Source organism: Vombatus ursinus, unplaced genomic scaffold, assembly GCF_900497805.2.
Source record: "Vombatus ursinus unplaced genomic scaffold, bare-nosed wombat genome assembly UNPS02012602.1, whole genome shotgun sequence".
Classification (NCBI taxonomy): Eukaryota; Metazoa; Chordata; class Mammalia; order Diprotodontia; family Vombatidae; genus Vombatus; species Vombatus ursinus.
In genome coordinates, this window is record NW_020952380.1 from 375,913 (window position 1) to 393,406 (window position 17,494).

Sequence of the window (17,494 nt, forward strand, 5' to 3'; positions counted from 1 at the left end):
CAATGATATTGCTACTATGTTGATTTAGTTATTGTAAGGCACTTAGGTCACTTCAAAAACCTCTCAGTTTCCTAATCGAAAATCTCATCCAATTCTATCTGCCTAAAACTAAAATGCTTTAAGCTATGTTTCTCCAAAGCATTCTACTATGACAGTGGAGTGTAAGGGATTTGCTAAGTGGTCAATAACACCAATAATAATAACATGTAGTGCTTTAAAGTTATACTGACATGACAGATTAGATAACTCAGGTTCAGCATTAGAACAAGGGCCCGACTAATTAACTAGCACTGGATTTAATGCTTTTGGTGCTTTGGTTGAGAATCTCTAGTTTGAATTGGCTTTGTAGGACAGTCCTAGCTCATAAATCGTAAGCCCAATATCATTTAAACCATTGTAACCTGGAACTGTAGTATAATGAAAGAGAATGAACTGTGTCTGGTGTGACAGCTCCCAGCCCTATGGCTCTTCTCTCCTGCCTAACCTCCACTGACACCGTCACAGAACAACTTTAGTAGTTCAGTTTGGTCACATTTAGGTCAGACATTTCTCCTATTTAATGTGAACTCATCTGTATAGCACTCTTCTCTGTAGAAAGCAGATGGGAGTCCTCAGGGTAATAACTGCATAATTGGTCTGGAAGGAAGTTGTTTTCCAACCTTCTCAAATTATAATGAAACAGGAACATTGCAAAGGAAGATCCTTTTTTTTAAAAAAATAATGTACCTATAAATCAGGATGCCAAGTAAAATTGAAACAGCTTACTTTAACATAAAGATACGTAAAAGATGCATATTACATACTACTGTGTTAGACAAAGAAAATATTCATTACTATTTATAATGTGAACTAAAAAGCAGCAAGGCAGAATGGACAGAGAGTCTCCACGAAGAGTTTGAATGAAAAGTGAAGCATTCACTTCCTACCTTTAATGCATGCTGTCAATTTCACCTTATATAAGTCCCTTAGCCTTTAATGCCCCAGATGACTCTCTAAGGCTATAAGTTGGAGAGTTGTAGTAGTAGATCTGCATTGATAGAGGAGGTTTCATCTTTAGAAGTTTCCTACACCAAGTAAGTGAAAGACCTAAATCTCTCTCCTGGACAATAAAGTATAATTACATTTATATCCTTTATCTACTTAATGTGAGAATGTAACTACATTGCATATAAGCGAATTGCATGAATTCTGATCATATGCAAATTAAAATATATCTTTTAGTCTGAGAAAAAGACAAAAATGAAATATAAATTAAAAAAAATAGGTAGTAACAGAGTAGTACCTATTAATTATGAACAAATTTTATCATTGTCCAAGACTAGTGACTAAAGCAGGGGGCGGAGGTGTTAATAAAAATAGATGGGATTTTTTTTTGTTTTTGTTCTCAAGATTGTATTAGAATAGTTTATTTGCATATTTTCCAAATTGTTCTTGGTACTAAACTTAGTGTATAATGTAGCCATACTATAACCTCATATCTCAAAGGCCATAAATTTCTATCTGTAAATATCATCACCTTTCTTTTGTGTCACCCACAAAACCATTTCTTTTCAATATTTTCAGACAGTTTATTATTTTGTGCACCTTAAATGTTTAAGCTATGAAATTCAGTGGAAGCTGAAAATCTTTTGTGAATTTCAGGAGAAAGTTTCACGGTTGGATAGGATCGTAGCTGAACACAATCAGTTTTCCCTCAGTGTTAAAGAGCTGCAAGACTGGATGGCAGATGCAGTTCATATGCTGGAATCCTATTGTCAACCAACTTCGGACAAAAGTGTCCTGGACAGCAGAATGCTAAAGCTGGAGGTAGACATTCTTTCCTTGCTTTCAGAGTTTGAGGAATCTATTTGCCTAGAAATATTGTCTCCATTTTTCTGGGATAGCTTACATGTGATCTTATTTGAAATCAAGGGTTAGATTAAATTAAAATTAAAATTCCAATTCTGTTATTTATCATCTTGTAGTGGGTGACTGTGGAGAATTATGTAGCCTCCTGGGGCTTTGGTCTTCTGATTTATAAAAGGAGTATATTGTAGTGGAAAGAGCAGTGGCTTCTGAATTAGAAGACCTGTGTTCAAATTCTACTTAAGCTTTACAATTATTATCTCATTTAATCCCCACAACCTACTCCCTCTGTGTCTTTGGGCAAACCATTCCACCTCCCTGGGCCTCAGTTTCCTCAGACATAAAACGAGGGGGCTGAGCTGGTTTATGATCCTATGACTGCATTAGTAGAGTCCATGAACCTGTGACTACATTATCTCTAAAGTTACTTCCAGGTCTAAATCATGTTGTCCTATGACTTTAAGAACAATGAGAGCTGATATAGGGAATCTGTAGAGATCCCTGTGTCTGTGGCCCAGGATAAGAATTTGCAAACATTTACACATTATTTGACCCAAAGTATTTTTTCATCCACTGTCAACATTTGCAATGACAGCCAGATGTGAGCTCAAGGTCTAGAATCAACAAACAGAAACATATGCATCTAAAAGAGATGTTTTGACAAAACGATCTATAGGGTAAAACATTTATCATGTTTGCCAACTAATATATATGTTTTATATTACTTGTTTCTTGCACAGGCTTTACTGGCATATTTTCCCCTCTAACTTTTAGATTTGTTCCCTACCTTGGTATAAATTCTAAATTAGGAGTGATATTGTTGTGCAAAAAATGTTGAGAACTTGAAATTTAAGGTGAATGTTAAAAATTTTTTTAAATGTAATTGGGAAATATTTAATGAAATGTAGTGTGTATTTAATAAAATATAGTATAAAAAAGAATCAAATTCCTTTTGTATTCAAATTTCATTTATAGCAAGAATATAATAATTTAGTTCCTTCTTTGGTTTACATGCTTGGTTCCTTGACTAGGAAATCATGTTTAGAGTATCAACAGTTAATATTCATGGGTGGTCTAAAACCTGTATAATTATTAGCACCCTACAACCCCTTTTCTTTTATCTCCTTCCTCTTCTACATCTCTGCTGGATAAGATAGATTTGTCTATCCAATTTTGTTGTTGTTCAATTGTTTTTCAGTCATGTAACCCTATTTTTTTTTCTTAGCAATGATACTAGAGTGGTTTACCATTTCCTTCTCTAGTTCATTTGATAGATGAGGAAACTGAGGCAAACAGGGTTAAGTGACTTGCCTAGGGTCACATAGCTAGTAAGTATTTGAGGCCAAATTTGAAATGAGGAAGATAAGTGTTCCTGACTCTAGGCCTGGCACGCTATCCACTGTGCCACCTACTAAATATGTATATATTCTTCTCTCTTTGAACCAATTCTGATGGGAGTGAGGTTCAAGCATTGCCCTATACTCCTCCTCTACTGTAAAAGCTTTTCCTTGCATGCTTCTTTTCTGTGAGATAATTTTCTCCATTCACTTCTTTCTTACCTCTTTTCTCAGTGCATCCCTCTTTCTTATTCCTTAATTTTTTTTAGAGCATCCCAATATAATCAACTTATATCGGTGTCCTTTGTTTATGTAGATTCCTTCTAACTGCTCTAATAATGATAAAGTTTTGAGGAGATACGTGTGTCATATTCCTATATAGGAATATAAACACTTTAACCTAATTAAATCCCTTATGATTTCTCTATCATGTTTAACTTTTTGTGCTTCTCTTGAGTCTTGTGTTTGAACATCAAATTTTTCTATTCAGCTCTGGTCTTTTCATCAAGAATGCTTGAAAATTTTCTATTTCATTAAATATCCATTTTTTCTCTCAAAGGATTATATCCAGTTTTGCTAGAAGGTTATTTTTGACTATAATCCTAGCTCCTTTGCCTTCTAAAATAACATATTCTAAGCCCTCCACTCCTTTAACCTAAAAATTGCTGAATCTTTTGTGATCCTGATTGTGATTCTATAATATTTGAATATTTGAATTCTGACTGCTTGTAATATTTTCTCCTTGACCTGGGAGCTCTGGAATTTGACTACAATATACTTGGGAGTTATCATTTCTGGATCTCTTTTAGGAGCTGATGAGTGGATTCTTTCCATTTTTACTTATCTAAGATATTGGGTCAGTTTTCCTTTATAATTTCTTGAAATATGATGACTAGGTTCTTTTTCTGATCATGGTTTTCAGGAAGTCCTATAATTCTTAAATTATCTCTCCTTGATCTATCTTCTAGGTCAGTTGTTTTTTTTCTGATGAGATATTTCACATTTCCTTTTATTTTTTCATTATTTGACTTTGTTTTACTGTTTCTTGATGTCTCATGTAGTCATTAATTTCCATTTGGCCAATTCTAATTTTTATGGAATTTTTTCTTCAGTGAGCTTTTGTAACTCTTTTAACATTTGGCCAGTTTTGCTTTTTAAGGAGTTCTTTTTTCAATGAATTTTTCCGCCTCTTTTACCATTTGGCCAATTCTATATTTAAGGTGTTATTTTCTTCAGTATTTTTGTGGCTCCCCCTTTTTTTTTTTTACCAAACTGTTCATTTTCTTTTCATAATTTTCTTGTATTACTCTCATTTCTTTTCCTACTTTTCCCTCTACCACTCCTCTCTCTTTCTTTAGGTCTTTCACAAATTCTTGTTAGGCTCCTGTCCAACTTGCATTTTTTTTTCTTTGAGGCTTTTCTTATAGTTGTTTTCATGTTGTTGCCTTCTTCTGACTTTGTGCCTTGATTCTTCCTGCCATCATAGTAGCTTTTTTGTTGTTTGCTCATTTTTTAGCCTATTTCTTGTCTTTGAACTTTATTTTAAAGTTGGGCTCTATTCAGCTGGAAAGGGTGGGATGGCTGGCAATGTCCCAAACTTCAAGCTATATTGCACTGCTGTTTTCAGAGCTCATTCTGGGTCTACAAGTTTTCCATGCATCCAAAGTGGTATGATCCAGAGAGAGGTATGGTCACTACTCAACTTGTCTGTGCTGTTTACCTAAAAATGGTCCATGCTACCCTGCAACCACAAGCACTATAACTCTTCTGGGTCCTGGAACCAGGTCCCTTGTTCTCCTGAAGCTGCAAGTGCTGGTATTCTTCTTTGCCCTGGAACATCTCTGGGCTGAGAGCTCTGGGTGCTGCTGCTGCTGCTGCTGCTGTTTCAGCCACCTCTAAAGCCTACTGCTGGTGGTGCTGAGTACAGGCTAGCCCCCACCCCAGTGTCACAAACCTCTCCTTCTGACTGTCCAGGTTGTCTCATTCTGACCATTTGTTAGTTGTGCTGGTCCATCATTATTTTTAAATTGTTTGGAGAGAATGTTAAGAGAGTTTGACTAAATTGCTGCCTCTACTCCACTATCTTGGTCCCCATGAGTTGCTTTTCTAAGTTAAATTAAACTCTGAAGATGTAATTATTCTTAAAGTAGAAATTTGAATGTACCAAATGAGAAAGTTTTCTAGCTTTTTATCAGTTATTTAAGTTAGCTTATGTGTGTTGCCTAATTAGAGTTTCTTTAGAGGTTTTTTTGGGGGAGACAGGGGTGAAATTATCAAGTGACTTTACTATAGACCATATGACATATTCCTGGGAACTAGGTGGGACAGTGGCAGGTGTGATAGAGTGATGGGCCTGGAATCAGGAAGAGCAGAATTCAAAATGTGCCTCAATCACTTATGAGCTGGGTGATTGTGGGCAAGTCACTTATATTTTGTCTGACCCAGTTTCCTGGTTTTAAGGATCAGATGAGATACCATTTTAAAGTGTTTAGCATAGTGCCTGACACATAGTAGTTGTTATATAAATGGTTATTCCCTCCCCCTTGAAGATTATTGTTCCTTTGTTTTTAGGCACTACTTTCTGTGAAGCAGGAAAAAGAGATTCAAATGAAAATGATACTGACCAGAGGAGAATCTGTTCTACAAAATACCTCTCCAGAAGGTGTTCCTGCTATTCAGCAGCAACTACAGACTGTCAAAGACATGTGGGCTTCTCTTTTGTCCACTGCCATCCGTTGTAAAAGGTAAGAGGAGCTAAGGTAAAAAAAAAAATCAGAATTATGTTCTAAAATCATTAGGATTGCAATATTATGACCTATATTTTTTACCAGTCCATCCTCCCACCTTCCCTCTTTAACTTCCCCTTTTTCTCTCCCCTTCCTTCCCTCCTCCTTTCTTCTTCTCTTCTTCCCCTGTTTTCTTCCTTCCTTCCTTCTTTCCTTCATACTTCTATTCCTCATACTCCAATATTGTTTTAGATTTATTCGCATTTTATGTATATATTTTAAAATTTTATTTTAGTCAATTGGAAGGAGCTCTATCTAAATGGACAAGTTATCAAGATGACGTTCGACAGTTTTCCAACTGGATGGACAATGTAGAAGCTAGTATAAATGAATGTGAAAGGCAGTGGGCAGAACTTCGAGATAAAACTACAGCCCTTGGGAAAGCAAAGGTTTGTGCCTAATTTTATTTAAAATCTAAAAACATTTTGAAATATAATTACAATTGCTGTATTAAAATGTTTGGGAAGTTGATATCTGGGGATGTGATTAGAGCTTTGAAAACTTGATTTTAGGTTGTTGTGTTTTTATTAATAATCAGAGTCTTTCACATTCCATGTGTGAAAACCACCAAGTGAAAGCAGAAATTAAAAATGCTTTTTCTCTAATCATTTTATTTACTGATTCTCTGCAAGATAAGGACCTATACTGTTTTCTTTTTATAATCCTGGAGGGGCCATATGTATTTTATATTTACTTCTAAAATTTTTATTTTTTTCCTATATTTCCTTACTTTCTATATTAATTCTTTATGATTAAAAAAGTCTACTTTCTTTTAGATTCTTTTATGGCATTATCTTTCCTCATAATAATCATCCTTTTTAATATGATAAAATTATTTTTACAACATTAATTTTTCCACTGTGATATTCAGATTTAATATTCTCAGGGAATCAATATCCTCTGGTGATAAAACAGTACCTTTTTTAAAATAACACTATATTTTTTCAGGATTATAATGACCTTTAAGATTTGACTTAAAATCACTATGAAAAATCTGATATATTTAGCAGAGCAGATAAAAAGAATACCATACTGCTAAAAGGCTTTGTTCTTTTAAAGGCACCATTTGGCTTTCTTGCATTCATATGCATATGTGTGCATGTATGCATACATATAAAACACATACATATATGTGTGTATATATGTTTATGCATACATATACAATTACATGTGTATATATATATGTATGTGTATATATGTTATGAATTGAATCATTTGCCCTGTATCATATGCAGGGGTATGTGAGAACCAGCATCTACAGGCCTCAAATAGCCAATTTTAAAAAATTTTCAGCATAAGCATTTACACCTTGGAAATCAGCAAATGCTCTAAAACAAGACTTGATTCACTGTTATGTTGATTGTCTAGACTTTAAAAAAAGTGATAGAGAAAATGCAAGTTGAACTTTAAAATGTACTATGCATACATTTCCCCCTGCCCAGAGATACCGTTGTTAGATGTTTACCCGAATAGTATTGCTCACTTCCTTTATATTGTATCCATTCTTTCTCACTGCCATAAGATATACATGAGTGCTATAGAAGCCCAGAATTGTGCCTGAAGGAATTTGTCACCATTTCCAGCTTGAGTGTAAGAGTAATTAGCATTATTAACCACCACAAATTTCAAATTCAATGATTTGCCCACATTTCTTACTGTTCTTCCAAATAATGATTATTTTTCCATTGTTTTATATGGACTATCCATCATGAAAATGTCAAATGAGCTCTCTTTTGCATCCTGCTAGGTATTTTGATATTTCTTACTCTAGTATAGTACGAGAGATGTTTAACAAATATTTGTTGACTGGCTCATTAAAATGTGCTTTTCAAATAGATACTTGTAATTGAAATTTGAATGTGAGTCATTGTATGTGGTGACTACCTGCATATTGGTTTGTGGTTTTTCTGTTTGTTTGTTTTGCATGTGTTTTCCAGTTATTGAATGAAGAAGTATTGAGTCATAGCAGCTTGCTAGAGACGATTGAGGTAAAGGGTGCCGGAATGACCGAACACTATGTGGCACAGTTAGAACGTCAGGATCTCCAAGAACGGTACAAAGCAATCAAAGACAGGACCAAGGTAATGTTCGTAGTAATCCACAGCAGTCTTGCAGAAAGAAGCATGGGTTAGAATTCTATGTCTTTACAAATACATTTTTTATTTTTTTTTACTAGAGTATGAAAATTTAAAAGCCAATTTAATGCACACATCGGTGAATACATTAAATGTTTTCATTACAAATAGATACATAAACTTAATACTTTATCAATTACATTAAGGAAAAATACCTAAATTACAGGATTATGATTTGGAGCTGGTAAGGGCCTTGGAGGTCACTTAGTTCCCAGTTCAACACAGTATTTTTTTAGATAAGGAAACTGAGACCTAAAATGGTTAAATGGCTTGTCCAAAGGCATGCATTAGTAAAGGATGGAACTAAAAACCATACCCAGGTCCTTTGATTCCAAGTACAACACTCTTTTCACTGACCTACACTGTGATAATATTTTAATACAGTAAAATTAAAATGGCCATAAACACCTAGTCAGGTGAATTCATGAAATGGAGGAAAGTCCTGGCTTCGTGATAAGCCTTTATCAAGGTTGTAATTATTGTGGAATAATCTATTCTAGTGCTTCTCCTAAAGTCTTGCTCTGTTGAATCCTCATCATGGTCATTTGTTGACTCCGTTTTCTCTAATGCACATTACCAGATGCAATGCCACCAGAGAGCAAGCCTTGTCCCTACCCAGTTATGAAGTGGTCTTCAGTAAGGTCTTAGTGATGGACTTGTTAACTGTCTGGGGACACACAAGTTCAGAAAGGTTCATTGCCAAGTTGACTGGAGGGTGATGAATTTTTTGGGCAAGTAACTCTGAAAGGCCTTTTTTTTATGTTCATCAAGGAGTTGTAAATCGTGCCAATGAAGAGAGTAGCCACTCTGAAGGATTCATAGATCCTTGAAACTTTGCATTTTATTTTAAATTGAGCTTTTTATAGGAAATAATAAAAGCCTTGAACATTTATCATTCTCTAACGATGGCTCCCAAACAACAAAAGCATTTTACTAATGAAAGTTCTGTTTTGGCTAGGGTAAATTAGTTAAGTGAGCTCCTGCATTTTGATCAAATGTGGTGATAAGCTTCAGTGATACTCTGAAAAAATAAATTGACTGCTGAGTCTGAAATGTCAATTAAGCTAGAACAACAACAACAACAAATCAACTTAAAAAAAAAAAACAATAACTGCCAATAGTAGCAGAATTGACTTAGTTCTTTCCAGGTCCATGTTGATTAGTAACAGCAGCAGCAGTAGCATCACTATCATTCATTTATATATCACTTTAAGGTTTGCAAAATTCTATATCTCATTTGATCCTCCCAACAATCCTGAGAGATAGATGGTAATATTATGCCCATTTTACTGCTAAGGAAACTATGACAAACAGAGGTTAAATGGCTTGACCAGGATCACACAGCTCTAAGAATGTGAGACCAGATTATGAACTCAGGTCTTCATGACTCCAAGTCTAGCACTGCATACATTGTGCCATCTAGATGGCTTTAACCATTGAAGGAGAAAGAGCAAAAGATAATTCCAAATAATTAAGAATAGACTCATCTCTTTTGCAAACAAAAGCGGTTGTGAGCAATGAATGTCCCAATAATGAGACAATGGGTGTCCCATATAAATTAATGTTTAAGATTTCTTGCTTCTTTGAATCCTTTCAAGGCTTAGTTTTGGGGTTTTTTTTCCCCGTGTATTAAGAAACATGTCTTTGGTCTGAAATGTTAATAGAGTTTTCATTTAGAGAATCATTATGAACTCAGATAATTCAAATAAATCCAAGCCTTGAAGACAGTTTAACTCATTAGAAAAAAAATTAATTTATGAAAAAAAATTGTCCCATTAAATGGGTTTCAAAATTGGATGCAGCCCAATAAAGAAACAATGTTGTCCATGATAGAATGTCTCATCTTGCCTTATCACCTTGCCAACAGACTTTTTGTTTAGGTAACTGGGCACTGGAGGACACATTTATTTGACTTGTGGACTTGCTGGTATAGTTGTGTAGTATGATGGAAAGAGGATCCTTACTCTGTAACTTACCATGTGATATGACCTTGTCCTGACTTAGTATCCAAATATTGTGCAGTTTTAAGCTTAAAACATAGAAAGTAACCTAAAAGTCTCAGTGCAGTTTGCTCTAACGCTTCTAGGACATCTTATATGTTGGTATTTACAAAATGTATAAAATGTAACTTTAGGGAGAAAGGCACTAGGAGCAGCTGGGGAAACCAGGAAATGTCATGGATAGGATAATATTTGAATTAAGTCCTAAATGAAACAGAAATTCTAGGAGGTAGAGGTAAGGAAGTAATGCATCTCAAAACTGAACAACAGGCAATGAGAAGGCAAGGAGATGGAGTGTGACAGAAGAGTCAGCTTCACATATGCTTAAAATGAATAGTCAGTTAATTGGACAGTGCATTTTTATTTGGGGACTAAGGCTGCATTTTAAAACATGTAACATCAAGCTTACATTTATTATTACTAATAGGAAGCAGTAGCCAAGTGTGAGAGGCTCGTTCGTCTTCACCAAGAATACCAAAGAGATCTCAAAGCTTTTGAAGTTTGGTTACAACGAGAACAAGAAAAATTAGACCACTTTTCACTTCTTGAAGGTGATGCTAAGACTCATGAGACAACATTACATGACCTACAGGTAAAGTCAATTTAATTTTAAAACAATTGACATTGCAAAGATATTTTTGCGATTATTGCAAGTAGTGGGTATGTGATATATCTATTTTTAAATTCTAAACATAACAATTGCAATAAAATCTTTATTTCGAAATTTTAAAATAATTGTATTTATGTAGTGCTACAAAGTTTATAAAGCACCACATATATGTATATACGTATGTATTTATAATTTTGTGTAAACCTCATAAAATCCCCATGAGGTACGTATAAGGAGTATTATTATCCAAATTTTATATATGAGGGACAGAAAGGTTAGGCAACTTGTCCATGGGTCAGACAAATAGAGTGACAGAGTCAAGATATAAGCTCAGGTTTCCCTGATTTCAAACCCCCACACTTTGTCCACTATTTAATGTTGCCTAAGGAAGCATCATTAATTACTTGAAAGAGAATAGGGTTAGAATCTACTCTTAAGCTCATCTTTACTACGTTTTATAACTTTAAGCATGTGACCTACTTTCTCTGTATCTCAGTTTTTCCGTCTGTCAAATGAGGGTTTCTCAGTTTTTGTTTGACTCAACTTGTGATTTTTCTGCAAAGGAAGCTCCTGGTAAGACACCTACCTACCAATTGACACCTTCTCTGAAACTTACAGTCTTTAACATATGCCTATGTATGTCAGAGGCAGGATTTGAATCCAAATCATTGTATGTTCAAGACAAGCTCTCTCCCACCAGGCCATACTGCTTAACTTATACAGTGTGAAAAATTCCATTTAAATAAATGCAAGCTGGTATTATTATTGTTATTAAATAAAACATAATAAAAGTTAGAATTTTCAGAGTCTTATTAAATGGTCTAATGATCTCTGAAAGTTTTAAGGTATTAATGCAGCTATGCCTACCTTAGAGTTAGGAATTTCTTTTAATAGTACTGACTTTTCTTTCTCTTAATAACCCATATTAGTCTTAATGCCAGGTACTTTTGACAAGGAAAAGGACAGCATTCCAGGCTTCTGTTCTTAGAAATTTATCCAATAATTAACTTGTGGCTTTCAGGTTTTTCTTGTTTTCAGGCTAAATTACTTGAAAATATTAAATGGTCACTCAAGTATCAAATGTGCATATATTCAGAATGTAGCTCACATCATCAAAGAATTTAGATTTAAATTACATTTAATTTTATTTTTCTAACAATTAATGACAATGATCTTTTATGTTGTAGTTGTTAGTAGAAGAAGACAGTTGATAAATATTCTGCTGGTATTATATAGAACACATATAATGTTTGATAAATACCTTATATTTGTTGTGGTTGGCATGCTTTCTTTTGATCAAGTCTACTAGAAAAGTTTCTAAAAATGAAATAGCTGTTGCAAAGGGGACGGTCTAAATTTTGCTTTATGTGAATTTGAAATTCTGAGCTTAACCAGCTAGTTCTGTTTGTGTGTGTGTGTGTGTGTGTGTGTGTGTTTAACGGCTATTATTATGAACTTTGGCTTCTAAATCATTCAGTAGCATCTTGTTACCAAATATCTCTAGGGAATATTGTACAATGCTATTGAACTGTACCCAAATTTCATTATCCTTATATGATTATGTCACCTTCATCGCAAGAAGGCTGACCACAGCAACTCATAAGGATTATCTCCCAAGTATAGAGAGGTTGCAATCATTGCTGATGGAGTATATGAAATTACAGGCTCTTAGAAGTATTTAAAGATAGTCTTTCCTTCCTCAAATATTTCTTAAACTTCTTTCATCCAAGTGACCATGCTAGGTTCTAGGGCTACAAAGATTTTTTTTTTTTTTTAGTTTCTTCCTAAGGAAGTTTATATTGTATTGGGATGAGTTTTCTAATAGACAATTTGATATTTAATTCCATGCAACAAACATTCATTAAATGCCTATTATGTGCCAAGCACTGTCTTAAGCACTGGAAATACAAATAAGAGAAAGAAAGACAGCCTGCTCTCAAGGAGCTTACAATCTAATGAGTGAAGACAACACACAAAAGGAAACTGGAAATTGGGGTGAGGGGGTGAATGCTATGGGGTACTTGGTGCAGGGGAGCATCTTGTTCCACAGAGTTCAAACCAAGCAGAGCTACAGGAGGAAAATGAAGAGTGGGCTGGGAAGTCTAAATCCTGCCTTCTGGAAAAGAAAGCTTTAGAAGGTGTTCCATTCACCAACCCTCAAGTTAAAAGGGAAAGAAGGCCAAGGGACATGGAAAGGTGTTGAGCATCTCAGGCTGAGTTAGATAACATTATGATAAGATATCAGATGCAAAGGGGAAACAACAATGAATGTGTAATGAATGCTGAAATGTTCACAACCTGGTCTTTTCAGGTTATACTGAGTTACTTTACACAGAATGAGAACGTCCACTCTATTTACAATGACACAAAGTCTCTGTGTATCTCTGTTACTTCAGTAGATAACCCACTGATGTGGGTATTCTCTTCATTAATACAAATGGCAGTCCATCCATGCCTCCCCTGGCTATGTGACTCCCGTCCACGGCCTCCCATCATTCTACCACAAGGAGTCCAGTTAACATCTCTTGACAGTGAGCTTACCAATGGAAAATATGGACTAGCCAGCTCATCTTCTGAAAAATTTGTTTTACATCCTTCACACTGCTTTTTCTGTGTAATTCTATGTTAATAGGTGCTGCAGCCTTTCACAGTGCATGCTTCTCCTTTGCTCTTAGAGGAATCCTTAATATCAGTTCTCCAGAGATTGTAGTGGTCAGTGACTCCTAGCCTTTTAACACCTCCAAAAGAACATTGGTATTTAAAAGATAGGCCTTTGTTTCATGAAGAAGATTGGGGTCATTAAAAGAACTCTGTAATTTACCAAGGGCCATCTGGCCCACTTTCTTCTTTCTATTCACTTCTGGGCTCAACTCATTTTCCATCTATAACCAAATAACTTGGTATAGGTAAGAGGACACTCAACTCAATGTCAGAAAACCCTAGATTCAAATCCAGCCTCAGATACTAATTGTATGACTTTGGGCAAGTCATTTAGCAATTAATCAATTATTTATTAAGCATGTACTATGTGCCAGGCACTGTGATAGATTCCCTGGTTATAAGTACAGTAAAAAGAATGAAATAATCCCTATTCAAAATAGGGATTCAAAATCATCTACATTCTAATGGGAGAAATAAGTACATATATAACATAAATATATATTCAAAGAATACTAATATATACAAAGTAAATATAAGGTAGTTTGTGAAGGAGGGTACTCGGAGGATCTCTGTGATTCAGTTTTCTCCTTTGTAAAATGAGAGGTTTGGATCCAGCGACCTCTAAGATCTCTTCCTGATCTAGATCTCTGATCCAGTGATCCTACTGATGGACAAGATCATGTCATGATCATGTCATCAATCATGACATAGATTGTCATCCAACTGCATTTCATAGTTTGGATAGTAGACACTCTTCATCCACTATGTTTTTCCTATGTGGAATTAAACCATTAAACCCAACACTTTGAAGAGATTATGAATTTGATTTAGGAGGTTCTGCAGTTTTCGTGGATCTAGCACAATGTTATACACAAACTGGAGGAGCTTATTATCTATATCACTCTTCAGTTATGCTCTAGGGAGGGAGGAAGCTTATGCTTTGATTGGGTGGTCCTCCTCGACAGTGGTGAACACCTTGCCCAAGCAAACATCTCCAGGTTTTATGATTGTTGTGGTTCAGTCATTTCAGTCGTGTCCAACTCTTCATGACCCTATTTGGGGTTTTCTTGGTAAAATGATGGAGTGGTTTGCCATTTCTTTCTCTAGCTCATTTTACAGATGAGGAAATTGAGGCAAACAGGGTTAAGTGACTTGCCCAGGGTCACATAGCCAGTAAGTGTCTGAGGCTAGATTTGAACTCATGAAGATGATTCTTCCTGATTCCAAACCTGGCACTTTATCCACTGTGCTACCTTAACTGCTATGTTTTATGATACTTAATATTAATGATGAAAAGGTTGCCAAAACAGTTTATCTTTTTTGCTATGTTATTATAGAATCCTCTAAAATCTTAATATATACTGCATTGGAGATATGTTGATGGAGAAGAACTTTTTTGGGGGGGGAAGAGAGGCAATTGGGGTTAAGTGACTTGCTCAAAGTCACACAGCTAGTGAATGTTATGTGTCTGAGGCCGTATTTGAACTCAGGTCCTCCTACTCCAGGGCCAGTGCTCTATCTACTGCACCACGTAGCTGCCCTGAGAACTTTTATGTCAGCATTCTGGTCTATTGAGTCATTTTTTTATATAGTCAGCAAATGAAAAACGTAGTGAAATCTTGTAGTCTATTAAACTTCACTCAGTTGTGTAATGGTTAAATGTGTCAACTTATAAAAGTTGCAATACTTCTGATACTCTCATCACATGTCACATGAATAGGAAAGTAGGCATATCAATTTATAGTTATTGATGTTATTTTATTTACCTTTTTGGTAGAATATAAGATATAAGATCTTTTTTCATGCCTTCAGTATCTTTTTCTCCTAAAGATACCTTGAGAATACCTCAACACTATCAAAATTGTGTTGCTCCTAGAATTAATACTTCCTTCTATATAGTTGGTCTAATCTAGCTGCCTTCACCGTGTTTCTTTTCTCCAGGGCCTATTTCCTATTTCCTCTTGAAGACTTCCCCTCCCCTTGTTAGTGAAAAAAGTTTGTTGCAAAAACCTCTTCAGATTGTTTCCATCTATTGTCTATTGTCCTCTTTCATCTTTGAACTTGGAATGATTTTGTTTAATTATATCACTTAATTTTAGCGCATATGCCAAAAAGGATCCCCTATGATAACTTATCTGATGTGACCATCCAGCCTCTGCTTGAAGACCTTTAATGAAGGCAGGGTGTACCACCTCCTTAAATAGCCCACTGTACTTTTGAGTAGCTTTAATTGTTGAATAATTTTTTTTTCTTGACACAAAACTTAAATTTGTTTCTTTGCTTACTGGTTATGTACTCTTGGCCAAAACAAAACAAATCTAATCTGTCTTTTACATGACAGCCCTTCAAATATTTGATCACAGCAGGAATGCCCCTTTTCTTTAATCTTCTTTCCTTCAGGTAAAACATCCTCAGTTCCTTGAGCCAAATTTTAAACTGTGTCCCCTATTCCCTACTTCTACTTTATGTTTTATGAAGCTTATATAATCTCCCACAATCTTTCTCCATAAGATTTTACAAATGAGTCTATATTGTAAACTGTTGTTGCCCTGGTCTGCTGAAAACAACTAAACGAGTCATTTCCTGTCTATTACAATATCATCAATTTCATTATTCTGAGATGTCATTTTGTGTTCATTATGTGAAACACCTCAAATTTTTTTCTCAAAAGATGTGCTCATGATATTTCAGTATGTAATCAAATAATGTATGTAAAATACTTTACAAACTTTAAAGTCAATGATGATGAGCAAGCTTATAGGATCATAGATCTGGAGGTGGACGAAACCTCAGGGGTCATCTAGTTCAACACTTTTCGTTTTACAAATGAGGAAACTGAGACCCAAGGAGACTAAAAGACTTGCCTAAGGTGGCCTAGGGTATGACAGAGGTGGGGTTTGTTTGTGTGTGTGTGTGTGTGTGTGTGTGTGTGTGTGTGTGTGTGTATGGAATAGAATTTTCATTTTTGAAGAGAAAGTAATATGTTCTGTGTATGTGTATATTTTCTTTATAAAGTAATATTGCATTTTTCTCTGTATTTTATTTACTATAAAATAATTTTATATATTTGTCTGCATATGGATTTTCTTTCAAATAAAGTAATAACACATTGTACTTGAAAAGGAAAATCTACATTTATTATTTGCTTTAGAATTTTTCCTCTGAATGAGTGGGCAGCACTAATCTCATCAGCTATCCTTTTACATTACCATGGTGAATTGAATGAATGTCTAATGAGAAGATCAGCCTGAAGCAATTGTCATGTGTGAGGCATGATTACCAGCGGTCACATAAAAGATGAATGAGTTGTAACAACCATTCACATTCCCTTGCAGGAGTTACAGATACACTGTGCAGAGGGGCAGGCATTACTGAATGCAGTACTACATACCAGAGAGGAAGTGATACCCAGGGGCATACCACAGGCTGAGGATCGTGTTTTAGAGTCCTTAAGACAGGACTGGCAGACATATCAACAAAAGCTGTCAGAGACTCGAACCCAAATCAACAATATAGTGAACAAGCTGAGGCTGATGGAGCAAAAGTTTCAACAAGTTGATGACTGGCTGAAGACTTTGGAAGAGAAAGTTAATGTCAGGACTGGACGCCAATCTAACCGAGCAGTAAAGGAGATGCAGCTACATCAAATGAAGGTAGTAAAAAGTCATTTAAGATTAATTCTAGTAAATCGTCTCTGCTTGGCAGAATAATGTTACTCTAGTGTCAATAAAATATTTGATAATCTTTTTTTTAAATGTCATGCATTTTGTAAAACCTATTTCTTTATATCTAAGAATTTTAAAATTATTTTTATTGTTCAAGTTATAAGCATTTTTATTAATCTATCCCAATTGAGAATTTTTTTAAAAAAAATCAATACACAGATGCATTAGTTATATTTGGGAATTAATGTTGTGGATTGGTACAGATTCTTCCTACTTCTAATATAAAATATTATACACATATATAATATATATATATACATTATATACATAATATAAAATATTATAAAATATAAAATACAGCTAAATGCAGAGCACCTTGCCATTGTTTCATTGTTTTGATAACATTTTCATATGAGAATTTTAATTCATTTTCAAAATTATATCTTAGAATAACA

The 17,494-nt window shown here is 34.9% G+C and overlaps 1 protein-coding gene across 1 annotated transcript in view; it reads left to right on the forward strand.

Annotated features, from left to right (window-relative positions):
* SYNE1 (spectrin repeat containing nuclear envelope protein 1) overlaps positions 1 to 17,494 on the forward strand; it is a 552,931-nt gene that overhangs the window by 301,147 nt on the left and 234,290 nt on the right. Inside the window, exons 61-66 of the mRNA XM_027857999.1 lie at positions 1,642 to 1,806; positions 5,754 to 5,926; positions 6,204 to 6,357; positions 7,906 to 8,049; positions 10,531 to 10,695; positions 16,710 to 17,027. Coding sequence (XP_027713800.1) covers positions 1,642 to 1,806; positions 5,754 to 5,926; positions 6,204 to 6,357; positions 7,906 to 8,049; positions 10,531 to 10,695; positions 16,710 to 17,027 — 1,119 coding nt within the window. The remainder of the gene's footprint in view (positions 1 to 1,641; positions 1,807 to 5,753; positions 5,927 to 6,203; positions 6,358 to 7,905; positions 8,050 to 10,530; positions 10,696 to 16,709; positions 17,028 to 17,494) is intronic.